Here is a 23,267-nt window from a genome sequence, read left to right as displayed (position 1 = left end):
CTCATACTGTAAAAATTTATTGCATCGATACTGTTAACAAAAAGTTGACCGTATAATTTAAAAATGAATATTATTCAATTTTGTACAAAGTTGGAGTATTTGAAAAAAGGAAAGGAGCTCGGGAATGGACCTACCATTGATGCGATGAGGATGTTCCTTAATATTGGCGCAATAGATGATGAAAGTTCACCATGAATTATTTATCGATTTATGATAACTTTCACAACGTCGTGCGACGATTCCAAGAATTCCATGCAATTTGATGTAATGTAAATTTTTTTTAAGCGTTCTATTTTCACAAATCTTCTGCCTTGATGTTAGGTAGGTACCATAAGGATGGGTCAGGGGAAGGATGGTAAACAAATATAATCGACCAGGAATTATATCAATAAATGCTGTTTTATACTAAACAGGTACATGAATTACAGTCATAAGATGTAACGCCTTGCGCTTCAGATGCCAGTCCAAAGACGATAAAATATTGCTGTTATAAAACCAAATTTTTAGTAAATATTTTATTTTGAGCTTTTTGGAAATCAAGCTGGCCAAGCATGGCTGTCAATTGTTTACTACCATACCTTGAGGTAGTCTAAGCGTTGTTTTTAAAAATGGAACCATCGTAAATTCCATATCAACTTTGATATGTTTAGTTATTTGAAAAAAAAACAATTAATGATCAAGTTTTCAGTGCAATTTGGTGATGTCTACAATTACAAATAATGGATAATAATTGATTTAAAAACTACCTGCGTTCAAAAAGTTACAAGGTCATCAGTCAACAATTTATGGGAAGCGCAGCGTAGCTATGGATCATTGAACCTAAAATTTTCATGTGCTTGCAGGAAAAACTTAAGAAAATAAAATCAGTAACTAAAAAAAAGAAATAGGTTGCGAGTCTAATGAATAAAATATAAAAATATAATATTTTCTGTTCTGATACTGATTGATAAAGAACGATATATAAATTCCAACCTCAGTACTAGCAATCCTCGTGACGTAGGTAATTGCAAAATTAAGACGCTAAATGGATTGTTAGTCAGCTAGATCAATAAATTAGCAGATGATCAATACATAAACAGTCTTTCTAGTACTGTATTCAATACTCACAAGTTAGTTTTATTTAATAAAATACATGCTTCAACACAGAAGCATATAAAGATTAAAAGAATTCAACATTTATTTTAATATGACGAGTATTTACCATACAAACAAATAGGAATATTTAAAATTCGTGGTAAAAATACTTTAAAATAGAGTCCCAAATTACGACCCCTTTGGCAGTCCAAACATCAAGCATGAATCACAAGCACGTCAAATGTCTTTTTTTTCAATTCGTTAATTTTGTTAATCAATACACTTCCAGGCTTCTTCTCCGGCTTGTACGGAGCTGGAAACAGTAGTCATGAACTGGCTGGGAAAGATGATCGGTCTTCCGGAAGACTTTTTGCGACTCAAGGGCGACAGTCCAGGAGGTGGTGTTATCCAGGTATAAAAAGCACCCAATTTCGTACTGAATTAATATTTTCAGTATAAAACATTATAATTAAGGCTGCATCTTTTAAAGCACTGTCTTTTTAACTGTTTAAGATTTACTTTTATTAAAGATTGAGCATTTTTGATCCAGTGAAGCTGCTGAATATTTGTCTCTCAATCGTCCACTGTTTTTGGTATCAAATTTTGAGCAACCACCTTTTGACTTTTATGCTTCTGATGTCTGTCAGAATTACAACTAGTGTTCTTACAATTTACGCAAAGTTTAATAATTTATGATTTATTTGCCGTGCTAGAAACTGTACTAACCAGTAGATAGTGTTGTCATATTTTTGTGATGCAATGCATTTATCCAGACAGTTGCAAGTAATTCCTTAACATACGATATACATATTTTTTTAATGTTTTCAATTGAGACTCTTTTTGATGACACCCTAGTAACCTATATGGATGTTTGTTTTTAACGAAAAGCATCACCATCCAACAAAAAAAGCGATAGACCCAGCATGATCTGTTGCGTCAAATCATTAAACTTATTCGTATGAACCTTGTTCATTCAAGATTGTTAAAAAACTAAATGTTTCAAAAACTAAAGTAATGAGTGATGCAAACCAATCATGTAACATCTTAGAAAATGGACAAATCATTGAAAAGGTTGATAGTTATATATACCTGGGGCACGAAATAGAGCTCGGAAAAGATAACCAAGAAGTAGAAATAGAATGAAGGCAAGGTCTAGCATGGGCTGCATTTGGTAAGCTCTCATATATCCTGAAATCTCCGAAGTATTCACATTACTTAAAGAAGAAACTTTTTGATGCTTGTATTCTCCCTGTACTGACATATGGCTGTGAAAATTTTCACAAAAAATCAGTGACACAGAGAGCCATAGAAAGGAGAATGCTGGGTATTTTGTTGAGAGAAAGAAAAACTAATACATGGATTAAAGCGAGAACAAAAGGTCACCGATATGGTCTATAGTCCATAGGGCTGCTAACCAGAAATGCAGCTGGGCTGGTCATATAGCCAGAACCATTGACTCTTGATGGACCAAAAAAGTTCTCGAATGGTGACCCAGAACGGGTAGAAGAAGTGTCGGTAGACCTCAGACAAGGTGATCTAATGACATAAGATGAGTTGCGGGAAGTAGTTGGATACGGTTGGCTCAGAATACGGAGATATGGAGACTAAAAGGGGAGGCCTATGTTCATCATTGGACGGGGGTGGCTGATGATGATGATGATGATTCAATATTAGCCGCATTTTTATGTTTTTGTATATTTCAGCTGTTCGGATAAAGATTATGACGTAGTTTTTTGGTCAATTGTAATTTAAGAAATAAAAATATTAATTTTAGTTTCTCACGAGAAAAATACGATGCTTCGAGATCTTTCTCAACAATGAATGGGCATATTCAGATTGTTTTTATTTTATTATCAGACAACAGCCAGCGAGTCCACTCTAGTTTGTCTCCTGGCTGGAAGAACGAGGGTAATCAAGAGGCTCCAAGAAGTAAATCCGGAACTTGAGGATGCTGAAGTCAATGCGAGGCTGGTAGCGTACTGCTCGGACCAGGCACATTCCTCAGTTGAGAAGGCTGGGCTTATAGGTATTTTGCTTGCTTTTACAATATTACTGAATGGATAAACAAGGTAACTGTCATCAAGCGAAAGGGTTGCGGCTTGCTGGGCCACACATTAGTAAATACCCAACTCGTTAACCATTTGGGGTATGGTATTTTGCGGACGATAAGGCGCATCGGACCATAAGACGCACCTCAATTTTGGTTGAATTTTTAGTGTTAAAAGTCCGTCTTAAGCTAGGGTTTCCTAGGACAGCGGTGCCCGTATCTTTACGGCCGTAATGAACGGTGATGCAGTGGACAGCCGTCGTAACGGTGACTAGATAGTGGTTTTATTTTTTAACGGTGTTATCAACACCTGTTTTCCTGGGAAACCACTCTCTAGTCACCGTTACGACGGCTGTCCACCGCATCACCGTTCGTTACGGCCGTTAAGATACGGGCACCGCTGTCCTAGGAAACCCTAGCTTGAGGGTCCTTAAAATACGGTACTTCTTTATCACTCGGCAATACGTTTTGTGGCTTTCAAATTTTTAACGCCAGAAAACTGCCCCTGAGTATCTACTGCTAATTTATCTAAACATAAACATTATCATTAACAAATTACAACAGGGATGGAGAATAGCTTGAAGAAGGAAATATGGAAGTCTAGGCATTTACAGGGCTTATGACTAAAAACAAATAGAAGACTTGAAGAAATATGAATGTTCAAACACAGGCAAAATTGTGAATGTTACACAGTGGGTAAAGTGGCCACTTAAACCAGCCAATGACAGGTCGTAAGCCCTGTAAATGCCTACCATATTCACTTATTTAAGGTATTCTCCATCTTTGTTGTGATTTGTTAATCTTTATGACTCCCGAGGGGGTGAAATCCAGTCTTTTATCTACAAACATTTGGAAAAACTCAAATATTGTAATAAATATTCTCGTTTTCATTGTTGTATCTCGGCTACGCCATGAATGTCTTAAGCTAGGGTTTCCTAGGACAGCGGTGCCCGCATCTTAACGGCCGTAGTGAACGGTGATGCGGTGGACAGCTGTCGTAACGTCGACTTGAGAGTGGTTTCCTAGGGAAACGGTGTTAAATGGTGTTGATAACACCGTTTCCCTAGGAAACCACACTCTAGTCACCGTTACGACGGCTATCTACCGCATCACCGTTCACTACGGCCGTTAAAATACGGGCACCGCTGTCCTAGGAAACCCTAGCTTTATAAAATAATTTGGTTTGTTTCGGTTATTGCTGGGGTGGGTTCAGGCGTCTCTCCGACACGACTGCTATTTACGAAGCTGCTTCGGGGGGATTCCGAAACATCCCGAACAGATAACACGTCGGGTATTTACGAATATGTGGCTGGGTCATACTATACTGCGGATGCCTCCCGAGAACCTTAAAACTACGCCTGCCTATTTTATAATATGAAGTAATTATGGAGCATACTATGTACTCAAAAAATAAATAAATAAAATGTAAATATTCGTTAATATACAAATAATGTAACATTAACTAACTAAAGGAAATAAATAAATCTAGGGAGCAAAAATGGATAAGCAAATATTATATTTTACACTTTAGATACAAATTACATTTCAGGTCCACTGGCTTTTTAAATCTTAAAAAACTGTGGAAAAAAATCCCTTTGCGCGCGGTAATGTAACATAGTTGTTACTACTAGTAAAAGACGGAATATTCTAAAGTTCAGACATTTGAAAAAAAAACATGGAGAGGTTTCGTAATTTCTTTTCCATAATTTATGCAAAAAAAACATACAATTCGGCCTTGTTATAGCAAAATAAATTAAAAATCATAAATTTGCCGCTTATGTTCCGTGCGTGCGTCCCCCATCACTGTCATCAACCCACAGAAGACTGAATCTGTTTTAGACAACACCCGCCGTAGAACAGCGTCTCTGTTCCTTATTATGACTTCTATCTTCGTGCTCTCTCTTGTATAAGATTTCTGTATAGATGTGTTGCTGAATTAGCGGACATTCATTCTTCGCGTAGCAAGGATAAATATTTTTTGTATTAACATTTAGCATAGTTATGCAAATTTTGCTTTCCAAATCGGGTGTGACAATGTCCATTTGAAGATTACAATAAATACAAATTCTTCGTTTAAAAAAATAAGAGAAATATATCAAGTCTTGCATCCCATATCAACTAGTGTGACATCACAGCCACACAAGAGTTCAAACAGGTTCTTTTGAGTTCTGTTCCGTCTCGCCTTAAAAAGCCGAAAACCGCCATATTTTTTTGTGGAAGTTTACCGTAATTTATTACATAAATAAAAGACAAGTGGCGCTGTCATCCACTAATTTGAAATAAACGGAGATTGATTTATTTTTTTCCAAGATATTGAACTTTTGATACCCTTTCACCGCTTTAATTTTCTTGCCTCCTCTTTCGCAGTAGTAGCTGCTCGGTTGTGGAATAATCTGCCCACTTATTGTATTTTATTTAGGAAACCAACAGTTCTACATACATATTTATAGAAAACAAACAGATATAGTGTATAAACTCTGAACCAATAACAGATTTTCACGAAGCATACAAAGTTAGTAAATAAAATATATAACATATTATATAAACACATACAAGTTTATGCATATAAAATTTTTATTTTATAAATTTATGTTTTTCAAAAATCAAAGAATTTTTTTTTTTAAAGAACAGTATGTTATTGTAAATTGGGCGGGATTAGAACAATAATGCTTGAAGAGAGGATAAGGAGGGGAAGGGAGATGTACATATTTATTATTATAATGTCTACTAAGTTACATAATGCATTTTTAGTGTAAATTTTAAATCTGACAGGGTATTCTTTTACTCTTCTACTCTTTATTTATATTTAAATCAAGATGGAGATGTTACTATCTGAATACTTGAGTTGTACCTGTCTCCTTCTTTCCTTCCCATCTCCTCTGCTCTCTTCACAGTTAGTGTTAATTTTTTTAGATAATTTTTGTTTTTAATTTTGTATAAAATTATAAGAAAAAGTAAAATTCCTTAGATAATGTCCATGTACTTGTAATTTTCTCAAATTGAATGGTTTGGGTAGGTAGGAAGAAATTTCCTTAAGGCAATATGCCCGCCCTTGTATGTATATTTATTTTATATGTATATAAAGTGTAAAAATAAATAAATAAATCAGCGTGACAAAGCAAAACAATTTTTTTTTGCAGGACTTGTGAGGATGCGGTACATAGAGGCAGACGAGAACCTGAGTATGAGGGGAGACAAAGTGATCGAAGCGTTGCAGAAGGACAGAGCAAAGGGACTCATCCCTTTTTGGGTGAGTGCAAATTTCACTACCTGGAATAGAAACACATTATTTATGAAACTTTTTGAAAAAATTATCTAAGCTTATTTAAAGTACCAAAAATCTTGTTTACCGACGAAGTATGACTAAATGTGAGATGGTTGTGAACGTAGTGGAGTTACGTTGCAGGAGACTGCTGCTAGATATTACATAGATTTAAATATAGTACTATTAAGCGTGTTGTTCACATGTTTATTTGATAGTTTTTTTTGTAGTATTCTTTAATAATATGCATGCTTTCACTTTCTATTTTGTTGTATCCCAACTTAATATGGGGCTCTTTCTCTCATAGAGTTAGAGATACGTTTTTATTTTATGTAACAGGTTGAAAATCTTGAAAGTGTATTTACTAGGGATGGAATGACTGAGAAATATATAAGAAGATAAACACGATTTTTTAGGGCCAGACCGCGAAACTTCAGAGTAACTTTCCTCATTGTAAGGTTGAAACAAAATCCTTATAAAATTTTCCAAAAAGTCATTAAAAAAAAAGAAGAATAATATCAAAACGTAGTAAACCCTTAATTTCTCGGACAAGCAGTCCCTCCAAAAACCCCTGCCCCTCTCCTACCCAGCCGCTTCATAGTCCGCGTCTGGTGCGTATCACTTCGCTAGTCAAATACGTTTCTATCGCATTTTTTTTTTGTTGGGGAGGGTCAGGAGTTTGCAAAAGGGATACTTGTCCGAGAAATTAAAGATTTACTCCATTTTGATATCTTATTATTTTTTTTAAATGACTTTTTGGAAAAAAACTTCCCACGGGGAATATTCCTCTGAGATTTTGCGGTCTGGCCCTGAAAAACCGTGGATATAAAGAGTTTTAAACTGGCGTGGGCGGCCATTTTGTTTTAATGACATCTGTCAAATATTTTTTTTTATTATTCAGTTACTTATGCCAAATCACCATGGCAAGTAACATAATTGAACAGCACGTTCAAATGATAACATTTTATTATCAAAATGAGTGTTCGTTAGTGCAAACGTTGCGCGCATTGCGCGCATTTTACGGAAGGCGTAATGGCCCTACACAGTCAACTCATCAACGATTCTTTGGTGGGCAGATTTGAGACGACCGGTTTGGTAATCATCAGCCAAAACCCGTACGTTAAAGGAACGCAAGACCAGCCGAGAACATCGCCGCTGTCCGTTAAAGTGTACAGTAGAACCCGAGGTCGATCAGTCGATTCCTTGCCGTACACAAGAACTCGGCTTTTCGCAGACTTCAACTTGGCGAATATTGCGTCGGGATTTAGTCCTACATCCGTAAAAGATCTAACCGACCCAGGTGCTCAAATTCACCGGCAATTTTTCGGCACTCTTTAATTTGAATGTAAAAAATATAATCGTTTGACATCTGATAGTTTTGTGGAGGATTTGACTAAAAAATATATAATGCATGTAATCTTCCGCCGAAATGCAGCATAATCGTACTATGAAGAGTTTAATTGTCTACTGTAGTGCCAATTTAGAATGAGATTGGTTTTGTTTTTCGTAAAGAACGATGCAAAGTTTTCGGTCTTGACCTTCTAAATCAAAACATAAAATCTTGGTTAATATGTATGTATATTTTCTTTCAAAGATACATATTACAAAAAAAAAAACATAATTTTATTAAATTTAATTCAAATTAATTCAATTCATTTATTTTAAATATAACATTTACATTACAAAAATATATTCAATACGTACATATTATAAAAAAGAAAAAAAAAATTACGAAAGAAATTCATGTCAAAGTAGTAGAAGAATCCTGCTCCGGAAAACCCCTTCGGATACATGGAAAATATCAATATCCAGAGCGATGTTGTTCAGCATAGCGGTAGCCCTTCCAACAGGCATAACCATAGGCAGATTGGTCCTGAATATCAGAATATGAAACAATCTATGCTGACGCTGTCTTAGGTAATTATCAGAAACATACAAACCAATGCTCATTATAATTTCAGAATTATCGATCATACTGCGCAACAATCGATAAACATGTGTAGTCAAATACACATTCCTTCTAGTCTCTAAACTGTTGTAGCCAAGCATACCCTGGAGGAACTCGGTCGGGTAGAGCCGAGGATAATACCCACACTCTCTCATGTAGAGATATCTGAGAAACTTCTTTTGGATTTTCTCTATCATAAGAGATTACTTCAGTTCACGTGGCCCCCAAATCACCGAGCCACTCTCGAGTCTACTTCGTACCGAGGAGTTGTAAAGAGTTTTCAGTACGCGGGTATTTTCGAAAACATCGGCAGTACGCAGAACAAATCCTAACATCTTCAATGCATTACCACTGATTGTCTCTATGTAATCATGAAATGTCAGAGTGATCACAAATCTAACGCCCAGATCCTTAACATTCGATGTTCGTATCAGATTCTGGTCATTCATTTTGTAGCGAAAAAAAATAGCTTTTTGGGCTCTAGTGAAGGACGTGACCGAACACTTAGAAACATTAAACCTAAGTTTGTTTCGCCTTCCCCATTCAGATATATTAGATATATCCGCTTGGAGATGACAAAAATCGACAGAAGTTGTCATCTTTAAGAATAGTTTTAAGTCATCCGCAAATAGAAAACGCGAGTTCAAAATTACATTTTTAATATTATTAATGAAAATTGAGAACAACAATGGACCCAGGTTAGAGCCTTGCGGAACACCCGAGAAAATATGGAAAAACTCTGACGCGAATAGACCGTAGGAGACGTATTGGTTTCTGTTTTGGAGGTAGCTCACCATTAATTTGAACATACCATCCGAGAAACCGATCTCATACAGCTTATTTGATAAGACATCATTGTCGACAGTATCAAAGGCCTTGGCGAAGTCATTCTATGAATAGTCTACCTGATGTCCTGCATCCAGAGCTTCCGCAACGTAGTTTGTAAAAACCATTAGATTGGTTTCAACCGAGCGGCCTTTCCCTGAGCCCATGTTGTTCATCAATGTTATGCAATTTTATAATTTTTTGTTATGTTTTCATATATGTATTTTTTTTTTTCATATTTATGTTCAATATATGTTAAAGGCAATTTATGCCGTTTATGTAAAATAAATAAATAATAATTGGGTCAATTTATGAGGCCAAGCGCCCTGTGTTGAGTTGGAATACAACATAATGGAAAGTGGAAGCATGCATATTATTAAAGAATACTAAAAATAAAAATTATATCTATATATTTGTTAATCTGGACAACACGCTTAATTAAATCTATGTAATATCTTGCAGCAGTCTCCAAAATGCTCTCTTCCCTTCTTTGTGGGCTCAGGGCGCGTCTATACATAATTGGTCGATGGGGAAACGGCATGATGGTATGATGTATTTAAGGGCGAAACATTACTCAGGTTCCAAGGTTCGGGTTCCATATCACAAACGTTTAAAATAAGCAGGCTTTTTTCGGAGGTTTAATGCCGTATGTCTCTTGTTGAGTATTGAGTTTCAAGTTAGACATTTGTACGCAGTACGTGATTGGGTATGAGAGACAATTAATTTGACAATCAAAGCAAAAAGCTTTGTCTGCTCCGCCACAGATGGTGCTTTCTTGTTAATTACAGAAGCAGTTTTCCTTTGAGAAAAAAGGACATTGGGGTAAAATGGCTACACGGTATTTTTTCAACAAGTAAATTATTAACATACGTGATACATCTCTTATCACATTTTTAGTCTGTATCCGGGTGGATAAAGAATACAGGTATATGGTAGGCGAACGCACCAACTACTGCGCAGCAAGACGGACTTGTCTTTAGTTGATTTTTTCAATTTTTACCTGAGAGCAACCATCATACCGAAAACACTCGTCCAGGAAATGTATTCTTCGTGAATCTGGACACAGAAATATCATTCATTCATTCATTAAAGATATTTCCACAAATCGGGAAAAAAAATAGATATTTAATCGGGTTTTGGTCCCGTGGTTAATGTCTCCAACTTACGAATCAAAGGTTCGTGGTTCGAACCCCACTGTAACTCAACTTGATTTTCGTTTTCTAACAGTGAAGCAACTCGTTGAAATTGGCCCTTAAAATATAATATTTGGTGAATTGTAAAAACGATTCGGTGTAATGGTCAGCGCGTTTGCTTACAATGCAAGAGGTCTCGGGTTCGATTGTCGACATGATTGATATGAAATGTTTATTGAAAATAGTGTTTTTACACTAGAATATTTCATAGTCCCTGGACAGGTATTTGAAGCGCTAGATTGATCATCTTATCTTCATTTAACAAAAATAATCAAGGTACGCTACGATTGGCGTACTAATGCAGTGCCTTATGCACCATTAGGTGTGAAAAGGGAATCATCATGATGATTAAAAAAACGTTTTCTTGGAAGATCTGAGTGAAAATTATTTCTGAAAGTTTAATCTTCCTCTTCTTCTCGGTTAAGATCGATTAATTTAGTATCAGCTTAAAGCTAACTCCTGAGACTTTGAGTTTCAGCTGTTCTTCCCTCTCCTTAGTGGTCTTCAGGGCAGACGGCAAACGGCTGGGATTTTGTGAGCAATGGTCAAGGGGATTTTAAAGCTTTCGATAAATGGAATTACGGACGTAATCTCTCCATAATCTATTTACTATGCAATAGGTATCGCAAATCCGTCTAACTTCTTGACTCTAGATTCTGCCTCTGTCGGGTTTCCCTGCGAGTGTCTTTAGTACTTTCATCTCTGACGTTCTGAGCAGTAATTTGGTTTTTCTATTTAGTTTTTTCTACTTGGTTTTTCGTATTTTTTTATTTTCTCTCTATCTATCCTCGCCTCTGTTGTATACACCATGATTTGGTCTGACACACGTTTTGGATATCCGAATTATGTTTCCAATAATCATGTGTTCATTGTACTATACGACATTTCTTAGGCATCCAGATGTTTACTAACTGAGATGGATATGTTCTCATCATCACTATGGCAGCATCATCTGCATGGCATGTGATGTTAATGACTTTATCTCCCTTAGTGGATTCGCTCCTTTTTTTAATATTCTTAAAAGCGTTTTTTTATATATATTTATTCTGCTTGTGTAGGAAAAGGTTTTAGGCGTATATATTGTTGTTGTGTATTTAGTTATAATGGTGCTAAACTTGCTTTGTTTCTTTGTTGTTCTCAATATGTGTTATTTTTTTTTACATGTAAATTATCGCATTCATTCCTACCTAAGTATGCGTATTTTCTATATTAACGTACTGAATATCAAGGTACCTTGACCTTGATAGTATTTGTTAGATACGCTGGAATCTGGATACTACTCTTCATTTTGAGTCCAGTCCTATTACAAATTATCTAATTTCCGCGCACGCGCATTAAGGCTCATAATATTGTCATATTTTTCTGCAAGACTTATAAGAGATAAGAGCATCCAGCTCGTGTAACGTAAATAAAAAACGGCTCTATTAACACACGGCATAAACATTTAAATAGCGTATTATGAAAATTTTGCCAAAACTTAAGAACATCTCGAGTTTTAGGTACTTATAGGAAATTATAATAATAAAAATAAAATAAATGTAAATCATGATTTTATATAATTATGGAAATATTTTTTTAAAATTAAAATCATTTAAGTAAAAGGTAATAACAATTATAAGAATATAAGTTTTGTTTGAATGTATATAATAAAAACTGGTGTATAGGATATAATTTTATGAAGTTTTATAATAAAAATGTCTTCGAATTATGTGCATTTAAATTTAATTTAAAACTATAATGAGGGCCGGGCCGCTGGTTGGTAGTTCCATCGACAGCTATGTTCTCCGGGCCCGAGGTAATAAGTGATTTTCTGAAAGCAAAACTCCCGGCGGATGATTCTCATCGATCAGTTTCATTGTTTGTATTTTAATGGAAATGAACGTGTGTTACCCGATCGTTTAATATTATTTTAAAGGGGCAATTCTTTAAGCGGGTTATTTTTAAAATTTCAAGTTTATCTAATTTTTGTCCTTTACTGCATGTGTGAAGGAAATGAACATTTGTATTTTTATCACTTATAGAAAACTTACATAGCATTATTTTCGTAATAATATATCCGCTGTATGTAATAATACCTCATGCGAACTTTATATAAGTGATTCTATATTGATTTTCGTTAGATTATCATGCCTACCAAAAGTAAGGACATGATTATTTGTTGACAGCGTCTTTACTGATAATATTTACCGCACGCGCCTGATTTATCTCGTCAAACTATTATTGACAATTCAATTTCATAAATTTAAAAAAATACTTACTTGTTTATTTTTATTACCTTTTACTTGTTTTTTATTTTTTACTATTATATCAAATTGCACTGTAGTATTGGCAACTACGCATTTCATAGATACATATTTTTATTTCTTATTTTTTCGTGATAATATATGCTTGCTTGTTTATTAATTTAACTTAAAAATGTCTTTCTTGCTTACCGTAACACTTTATTTATTGTTTGCCTTACAGAATTTATTTCATAAGCTTATATCTTTGCATTTTTTATTTATATGCTTACGGTTTTTTATTGCATACCTTTGTTATTATTTTATTTTTTTTGTACTTTGTAAAACTTTTTATCATATCCTTTTTAACTAATTTCACAAATTTTTTCTGCATATTCTGTTTATTATTTAGTATGTTAGCATGTATTTCATTTGAATGAACAAAATAAGGGAATAAATAAATAAATATCTTCACAATAACAGTCATCATTGTTTTTTGTTTAATTTTTTAAATAATTCAATACATCAAATAAGAAAACCATTAAATGTGGGGCTAATCAACCCAGCTCTCCTCTTTTTTGTCTTATTTCGATCCTAGCTATAAATAACAAAATGTCGGCATCCCTGTGGGACCAATTTGTATGGAATAAAGAATTTGTTCAGAGGATTACAATCCTCTCTTGAAACAACCAATTATGTCAAGGAGAGATTACTTTCAATATAAAAATACGTACATATTAAAGTTAAAGTATCATATATTTCATATTCTATGGCTGTAGTCTAATAAAAAGTAAGAAAATCATATGATTTTGCTACTTAAAAACGCCATTCTTTTAAAACCGGACTGCTAAAAAAATATAGTAAATAAACATTACGTATAAACAATGGTTTACTGAGGTAATAAGTAAGTTCAGTGTATTTTTTTATACTTATTTGTTTTGCAATATACTATTTAACTAATAAACTAAGCCAAAAAAAATTTTTTTTTTTTAATGAACTTTTGTATTTCTGAAATAACTCTCGACTTGAGGTTCTTCTCTGTCAGTTCTTCCGATTGGTTCGTTTACGCTCAGCGAACCGGATATCCTTCACAGCTCTCATATCATTAGTTGGTTCATATGAACTAGTGACGTCGTTCAAAATAGCGCGTTTTTATTAAAATATTTTTGACTATTTTTTTGTATATTTTCAAGAAACTTTGCGGTACAATTGAATGCTGTAATTTTTACCGCGCGCAAGAAAACATTTTTTGTATCCAATTTCCCGTAGGGCTCAAGTTCTTCATTGTGATAAAAATACGCCCAAAATATAATAATAATAATATAATTGCCATTTAGCAATAAGCTCGCCAATGAACAATTAACATTATTTATTTAATTTAATTTAAATAATACGCCCAAGGGGCATTTACAAAAAATAAACAGGTAAGAACAAACATAGTAAGTAAAAATTTAAAAGATAAACAACGCTTTTTGTATACATGTAGAAACAATAAAAAGCATACTTCTATGCAAAATAAAAAGTGAAACTTTGCATAGTAAAAAAGGAAAAAATATATATATGGATATCAGAAAAGTAATTAAATTAAAAAGGAAATTGTAAATAACTTGTAACAAATTTAAACAAAAAAATATATACATTTACATTTACTTATTTGTATAAAAAAAATGGTATTTACAAATTATTGTTAAAAACAAATAATAAAAATTAGTTGACAGTAAGTATATTATTTGGTAAGTATATATATAAGAATAAGTATATTATGTACAAAAGTTAAGACAATAACTTTAAAAAATCCCTTCTTCAAGTTGCTTTCTTTCTATTTTGCACCGAATTGAAATATCAATTACGCCCTAGGGGAAATCCAGCCTGTCTTCAAACATTTGGACATACTTAAAACGTTGCCGTATTTGTTAATTTTAGTTGTGCGCTTCGCTCGGAACTACAGGTGCCTGCTCATTCGACAATCTTCAGGAGTTGGGGCCCATCTGTAAGGCGGAAGGCCTGTGGTTGCATATAGATGCGGCGTACGCCGGGAGTGCATTTATATGTCCCGAATTCAGGTAATAAATTGACATTTTTCAATTGCAATTTTGTAGTCAATTTAGTAGTTAATTGTAGTCAACATACATGGACAAAATACGAGAATATCAGACAAAAAGCATGTACAACTTTCTAAAACAAGACAAGGACAATCAAGACTAATGAACCGGGGACCGAAATTATTTATTTTATTTTTATTTAAATCTTAAAGTAGGGCACACATATCATACATATTGTTATGTGTGTTCTAATAATAACATTGCAAATATATTTAATTTATAAATTGTTTATCACATATGTCTTGAATATTATTTTTAATTTTGATATGTTTTTTTCTTCATAAATATTTTTTTCCATTTCGTAATACTTTTTAATTGCTTTAAATAAAATTGAATTTTGTGACTTTGCCTTTTTCCTAAATGGAAGTCTAATTTTGTTCTTTTCTCTAGTATTGTGATCGTGTTCATGCTGGTTCCGATCATTTTTTTTCCAAAATTCTGTTTTTTTATTAGAGTTTATAATTTTATGAACAAATATCATTGTATTGTAAAATATTCTTTGTTTATATGTTAATAATTTAATTTCATTTACCATCGACTTTACCCTCGTGTATCTGTTTTTTTCAAAATGATTCTAAAGGCTTTATTTTGTAATACGGTTAGTTTATCTATGTTTTCTTTGTTTGATACAAATAAAATGCTACTACAGTAGTTAACGTGTGGTTCAATAATTGCTTTGTAAATAGTTTTGCAAGAGTCCTTATCAATAAATCTTCTGATCCTTCCCAAAATTGATATTTTTTTGCAATCTTATTTATTACCATCTTAGCGTTTTGGTGAAATGTAAGTTTTGAATCCAACATTACACCTAAATATTTAATTTCAGTGACTTCATTAAGTTTTTCATTTTCTATTACAATTGATGGTGTAATTTCTATTTTTTTGTGTCCTATATTCATATATTTAGTTTTGTTAACATTTAATTTTAATTTATTAATTTTTAGCCACAGTGATACATTATTATACTATAAACTACCATTTAAGTTTGTAAGTGAAAATTCTTGATGGAAGTTCATTGTAATTTATTACATAAATAAAACACGAGTGATACTTTAATCCACAAATTTGGAATATCCAGTGACCGGTTTCATCGCTTTCGCGACATCTTCGAGCTGGTATATTTATTAAAGAGTTAATTCTTTTTTTTCTTAACTCTTTAATAAAGATACCAGTCTCGAAGATGTCGCAAAAGCGATGAAACAAGGTCACTGGATATTCCAAATTTGTGGATTAAAGTATCACTCGTGTTTTATTTATATAATAAATAAACTACCAGACAAAACTAAACAAAAGACTCAGACAAACCTTTCAAAAGATGTAAAACATATTATTTTGAACAACAGAGTATGAATAAAAAATGTTTATTTCATTTTTGTATTATTGGTTTGTAAATAAATTTTCAAATTAAAAAAAAAAAACCATGTCAAGTACAACATAATTGGTAATCAGCAAAATATAAAAATCCTTTACTGCAGAATTATGCAAGAGGTAAACAACTGTTTCTCCAAAAACCTAACTTTTCCGGAGTCATATTAGTTTTTCTAATATTTGAAAAAAATATTTTGGATATCATACAATTTTTTTAACAAAACTACGGTACAAAAAAACAATTTTAAAACGTAAGACCAATCACAGATTTCTCATTAATTTATAATGAATGCAAAAAAGGAGAGGGGAAAAATACATATTAAAAAAAAAAAAGTACATAAAAGGGGGAAGACATTGTATAGCTCCAACTCTACTTTCCTCCCCTCTCTCTCTGCTTCCATGAACATTTATATTTATTACTTAAAAAATAACCACCAACTACTACTACTACCATCACGCTGTTTCCCCGTAGGGGTAGGCAGAGATAATGGACCGCCACACACGTCTATTTTTTATTTTATTTGGGAAACCAAGAGTTCTACATACATATTTATAGTAAACAAACATATCTATCCTAGCTTACTATCCTGGCTTAAATTGGTAAAGCTTTTTTTATTCTTTTAGAAAGTAATCAGTCGTATATAAGTCAGGTTTTTGTCCAATGTTATATTGAATTCCAATGTTACCCGAAATTACTGTACTGTAACTTTTTTTTTGTAAAACAGATTACTTATGTTTTCTCAATGTCCTTTACTTCTACGTAGTGTGGAGTTACAGAAAACAAATAATAATTATCAATGTTATTAAAGAAAAACACTTTGAGTACCGGCAGAATACACATAGAATTTAACTGTGCCCGGCCCATTTTTGTGAAATTTCATGTATTGTGAAGGGTTTCTTAAAAGTGTCATAATTATGAAAATACTGGGTTAAATCAATTCAAACTTCGATTAATATTGATTTGAAACAATTAAATAAGTCATTTTTGTATGATAGTTTTGCCAACAATGGCCTTTATGGAGAGCTACATTTTGCATTGCAATGTGCGCACATATTTCATTTATTTTCATTTCATTTATTTATTCAGATATTTAGAACATTATAGAAAAAAGACCCAATTCATTCTTAATACAATAAAAGATCACAAATTACAGTAGATAGTTATGTTATTAAAATTATATAACAAAATGTAAAAAGAAAAATTAAAAGTTTGAAAGTTCTTTACTCAGGGAAGGCCCACTGTCGTGAAATATGTCGACATCCGAATCGATGCGATTAAGTAGCAAGATTGCTCTACCAACCGGCATAACCATTGGCAGGTTGTTTCTGCATCGTGGTAGGTAAAACCATCGATGCTGTCTTTGTCGAAGATAGTTACCAGGTACGAACAGACCTACATCCATCAGAATTTTTGAGCTATGTATGCGACCACCGATCACCTGGAAAAAGTGAACACCCAAATGAACGTCCCTCCTCCTCCATAACGACTGATAGCCTAGCATCCCCAGTAAAAAGTTGGTTGGGAAGAGCCAAGGATAATATCCACACTCTTGTATACATATACAGGGCCTCACTCCTTTTTTTGTGCTTTGTATGCCGGAGCCGTGTAAACACGTGATTACAATAACCACGCGTTGTGTCCCGGTCCCGTGTTTTCACGTGGTTTACCAGCAGCAAAAAAGTACTGATAAAAGTCAATAATATAATATAATAAAAAAAATGTACTTTTTTAGACAGCTGGTAAACCACGTGAAAACACGGGACCGGGACACAGCGTATGATTGTATAATTTGTATTTGTATTTTTGTATTTGTATTTTTTGCACCACAACAGGCCAGGAAGCCCAATTACAGTGGTGAATTACATCACAGAACACCCAGGCTTAAGAAAAACCACAATTTTTAATTTTTGTGTTCTCACCGGGAATCGAACCCGGAACCTTCCGTGTGTGAGTCAAGCGTCTTGACCACTACACCACGGAGGCCGCCATAATCACGTGTTTACACGACTCCGGGATACAAAGTGATAAGAGTTACTGTATTTCTCGGATCATAAGACGCACATTTTTCTCTGAAAATTCAATCAAATTTGCGGTGGGTCTTATGGTCCGATGCGTTTTATATGCTAAAAAATTTGGTTTCCACATAGTAATAAGTCAATTGCCGTAGTATACCATTCGCATACAGAGTTATCAATAGATATACATAGAGTTATTGATAGACATACATAATTATTGATAGTCTCCATCTAACATGGCTCAGCCTGTTCTAAGATGGAGATTTTTTATCTATTAAAGCATAAAAAAATAAAAAAAACGAGACTCACTTATAGATTCAAAAACTACTCTGACTCAAATGAAAAACATAACCCCTATAATACATCACAAAAAAATAATATAATCACTAGATCCTCAACACATAAACAACTTAAACAAATACAAACTAAAACCACTTTCGGACAAAGGGATTTTAAGTTTTATTAAATTAAAATGTATAACCTACTTCCACTATCTATGAAAACAATTAGTAACGAGAAAATGTTTGAAAAGCCTATAAAAAAATGGATAGTGGAGCTAGGTAGAAGTAAAATGGGTTGTCTCATTCGCCCATACCAATGCTAAATCAACTGCTCCACAACTGTATAGCTTATGTTAGGTTTTAGTTATTTTCATTGTGTGTTTTGTAATATAAATAATATAGATGTACATATATACCCTGTTTTTAAAACTGTCTGAATATTTGTTAATTATCTTCGTTTTTTTAAGTTAGTCTTCTTTGTTTATTCTCAAATGTAATTTAAAAAAAGTATATTGTCACATTATTTTTATTATTAATTATTGTTTGTAAGCAAAAAATATGAATAAATAAATCAATAAATAGTTTTATACTAATATAACAATAACAAAAAAAAAACTAAAAGTTCTTCATTATAAATGCTTAGCTAATCAAATGTAAGAAATTAAAAATCGTTATAATACAAATATAAAGTGTTTATTTGTGTGCAAAAAATACATGTTACTTAAACAATAATAAAAAACAAATATGAAGTAATGAAATACACACAAATATAAATAATATGTGTACCAATTATATAAAATACTATGTTTATTGATCTACATATATTTTTCAAAAATAACTCTCGCTAAACTATTTATAAGGGCATTTATTTTTATTTTAAAATTTGTTTTACATTTTGAGTCTTTTATATTTGGCAATAAATCATTAAATATTTTTGGAGCAATTACATTGTATTGCTTTTTACCAAAGGCGGTTGATACAAATGGGACAATACAGTTCATTTGTGTTGCTGAACGAGTGTTTATATTGTGTTGGGTTCTTTTGACCTCACTTAATTTGTTATAAAATTTAAGTAGTAGGCATTTTATCTGTAAACTTTTTGGTTTATTTTACAGGCAATTATTTATTGTAAAAGTACGTTTAATATTTTAGGCATTGGATTAAAGGAATCGAAATGGCAGACTCTTTTGCTTTCAACCCCTCAAAATGGCTTATGGTCCATTTCGACTGCACTGCTCTATGGTAATCAAACAGAATATTTAAACATAGCATAAATACATATTTTATTGATTTATTCTTAGTAAGTTTCCTAGTAAATAATTAAAAAATAAAAATAATACAATACGTAAATATATACAGGTGACTGGAACTGAACCCACCATAGCTAATTTGCACATAGAGAAGGTCATTTGCTAATTATTGGATCTCACTTTCCCTAGCTAAAGTTTTATAGTTTGGGATATATTTCAATTTTTATACTTTATTGAGATTTTTGCCAAAGTTTGACCTTCAATCATTTAAAACTTTAAGTTTTTTTATTATTTTAGTATTTTTAAAAAATATTTGTTGGTAGTCATAAACATTTGTAATTAAAATACATCGGAACTTTCCTCAAACTAGGGTTAATCAATAAGATAATAATAAAAATAATTTATAGTTTTATTCCAGTTTTATTTATAAAAAAAAAAAAATATATAAATAAAAGTGGAATAAAACTATCAAGTATTTTTATTATTATAATTAAAGTGCAGTTCCACCAAGAAATGTCAGTAGAAAAACTTAACATAATAAGATAATACGCTAAAAAAAAAAACGGTTTTTAAAAAAAATATTTTGCTCTAAGTTAGTTCTCGAGTTCGTCGCCTTTTTTTTTAAGCGTAATATTTTATGTCTTAACCCTAGTTTGAAGGAAACTTCGACGTATTTTAATCACAAATGTTTATAATTATCAACAAATAATTAAAAAATACATTAGTATATTAATAACGAAAAAAAAAATTCTACATGATTGAAGTAAGATTTTGGAAAAATCTCAATAAAGTATAAAAATGTGTATATCTCCCAAACTATAAAATATTAGCTAAGAGAAGTCCAATAATTAGCAAATGACTTTCTCTATATGCGAATTTGCTATGACGGGTTCAGTTCTAGTCACCTGTATACGTAAAAATATTTTCGAAAAAAATAATCAAAGTTATTGTTATTTTATTTCAGGGTTAAAAACAGCAAAGCTCTCCATAGTACCTTCAATGTAAACCCAATATATTTGCAGCACGAAAATTCAGGTATTTATTTGAATTTATGTTTCTCTACTGAAAACTTTTGCTAGAAGTGAATGAACAGGAAAAAATCATGCCGTGAGAAGTATATGTATTATTTTAAAAGCTCACAACTGAGCTTCATAATTGCTTTTTGGGGAATCGGTAACAAGACAGACATAAAAAGGATACATCATCATCAGTGGCGCTTCAGCCCGTTGTGGGCCCTGGCCTCCTCCAGAATTTGTCTCCATTCGTCCCTGCACCCCGTGGCTCTTCTCCAGTTCGTCAGGCCAAACGCTCTTGTGTCACTTTCCACATCATCCAGCCATCTTAATTTTGGTCTGCCTCTGCTTCGTCTGCCTTCCGGAGTGGTATAAATAATATTTTTTGGGGTGCGGTTATCATGCATTCTGTGCACATGGCCCAACCATTGTAATCTTCTTATTTTAATGAATTGTGCAAGGTTGGGTTTGCCATACAGTGCCTATAATTCATGATAAAACCGTCTCCTCCACACTCCGTTTTGGTTGACAGCACCAAATGTCTTCCTAAGTATTTTTCTTTCGAATACTAATACCATATTTTCATCTTTTTTGGTCATAACCCAGCATTCGGCACCATATGTAATGACCGGTCTGAGGAGAGTTTTGTAAATATTGGTCTTAGTTTTTCTCGTGAGCAATTTGGATCCCAGATGTTTAAACAAACCATAATAACATCTGTTTGCTGCCGATAGCCGTGCTCTAATCTCGGTACTATAATTGTTATCATTAGTCATTAAAGTCACAAAAAGGATACAAAGACGACAAAATACAATCATGAAACTAATATACTGTTTATGATTATGATAAAATTATAAATAAACTTATCAATGAAACTTCTTGGTTTAGTTTTACTTTTTATTATTTTGACTAACGAGCGCTTTCGCCTATGTAGTCATCTTCAAGACTGGTGAATTGTTTACAACATATCGGTTCGAAAACTCCCAAAAATGATCTGTTTAGCAATTGTAAATATTTATGTTTTCTGTCACCTGTTAAAATACTTATTTGATCTTATCTCCAAAACATGTTAAGAATAGTATAAAAACTGTAAAGTTTGTAAACAATTCACCAGATGGTTATTTGTGATTCAGCTACAGAACATTTCCTTCAATAAGACTTCCGTAGTGTCCTTTAAGGTACAGTTATTCGTAAGGTTTAATAAATGTGGTGTAGTGGTCAAGACGCTCGACTCATACACGAAAGGTTCCGGGTTCGATTCCCGGTGGGAACACATAAATTAAATGTGATTTTCATCAAGCCTGGGTGTTCTGTGATGTAATTCACCACTATAATTGGGCCTCCAGGCCTGTTGTGGTGCATAAATAAATAAATAAATGAATATGAAAAATTCAAATAATTTTAATTAAAATACGTTTTTTTTCTAGGTCATGCTATAGATTATATGGTAAGTTCTTGCTTAGTTATTTTAGCGAAATTATTAATATTTTTTTATTTCGTAATAATAATTAATACTTAAATAATTAACGAATGTTCATGTACGATAAAACATAAAATATTATTAATGTTTGAAGCATTAACTTTGTTGTCAAACATTTTACTAAATGTTATTAAATATTTGTATATAACCACTTACCGACTTTTCTATGTCTACCGGTTTCGAGACGTAACCGTCTCTTCGTCAGGACAGCAATTAAACCGACATGTAAAACCCGCTCATTTCTCATTTCCAGCATTGGCAAATACCCCTCAGCAGGCGTTTTCGAGCTCTCAAACTGTGGTTCGTACTCCGAAACTACGGAGTCAAAGGATTGCAAAAACACATTAGAGAGGTATTTCTGAATTCTTTATTAGCTTTTTACCTCGATTGAACGGGAACAGAATGAGGTGTCAAAAATGCTCACTTAAGTCTTCTTGACATTCCAGAATCAGTCATGAATTTTTAAATATCGATTTTTTTTCTAAAAACATTAAATTTTTTAAAACTTAACGATAGAAGAAAAATTATAGACCTTTTAAATTTATCCAAAATTGTAAATTCAATATGGGATTGCCCTGAACTATTATCTCTCATCAACTTCAGGGTGCCTGGAAGAATGACTAGACAGGTGCCACCGTTATGTAGCAACAATTCACGGACAGTGTATACTTGTAATGCTGTATTAAACAGACTTCATGAACTCGGCAATAGTTATCCCACGTATCCGATATATTTAGTGTAGGGTATTGTTCTTATAGAACAAACCTTTTGAACTTTTTCAAAGATGGTGAATAGTAATTATATTTATTTATTCATGCATTTCATAATATTCACAGTTTTTTGTTCACTTTGCCCAGCTGTATAAAATAGTACTTTTAATTTTTTTGTTGTATTACTGTAGAATGTTTTATTATTTAAACTTTATACTGAATATGCTGTATAATTTTTTTAAAATAAATCTTGCACGATTTTTAGGTTTAATTTTTTTTATAAATCTTGGGTATAAGGAAATTTATGTTTTTTTTTTTTTTTTATAAAGTCAAATATGTTGTATTATAAATGTTTGTAAAAGGCAGATTTGCCGTTAATGTTTATATTTTTTTATTATTTTTAAATATGTAACGTAAATGCAACACAATATCTTGTCGAACAGATTTTTGTTCGAATGACGAATAGACCTTTACCGTTT

At 32.7% G+C, this 23,267-nt stretch overlaps 1 protein-coding gene across 1 annotated transcript in view; it reads left to right on the top strand.

Annotated features, from left to right (window-relative positions):
* Window positions 1–23,267, top strand: part of LOC148271219 (aromatic-L-amino-acid decarboxylase-like) — a 45,563-nt gene that overhangs the window by 5,325 nt on the left and 16,971 nt on the right. Inside the window, exons 4-11 of the mRNA XM_088241691.1 lie at window positions 1,364–1,486; window positions 2,932–3,100; window positions 6,262–6,371; window positions 14,492–14,631; window positions 19,488–19,577; window positions 20,550–20,620; window positions 22,026–22,045; window positions 22,332–22,430. Coding sequence (XP_088097817.1) covers window positions 1,364–1,486; window positions 2,932–3,100; window positions 6,262–6,371; window positions 14,492–14,631; window positions 19,488–19,577; window positions 20,550–20,620; window positions 22,026–22,045; window positions 22,332–22,430 — 822 coding nt within the window. The remainder of the gene's footprint in view (window positions 1–1,363; window positions 1,487–2,931; window positions 3,101–6,261; window positions 6,372–14,491; window positions 14,632–19,487; window positions 19,578–20,549; window positions 20,621–22,025; window positions 22,046–22,331; window positions 22,431–23,267) is intronic.

The sequence above is a fragment of the Micrasema longulum genome, unplaced genomic scaffold, assembly GCF_059751315.1.
Source record: "Micrasema longulum isolate JH-2025_06_02 unplaced genomic scaffold, ASM5975131v1 h1tg003019l, whole genome shotgun sequence".
NCBI lineage: Eukaryota > Metazoa > Arthropoda > Insecta > Trichoptera > Brachycentridae > Micrasema > Micrasema longulum.
The sequence above is the reverse complement of the archived record's forward strand: the minus strand, read 5'-3'. Positions and strand labels throughout refer to the sequence as shown.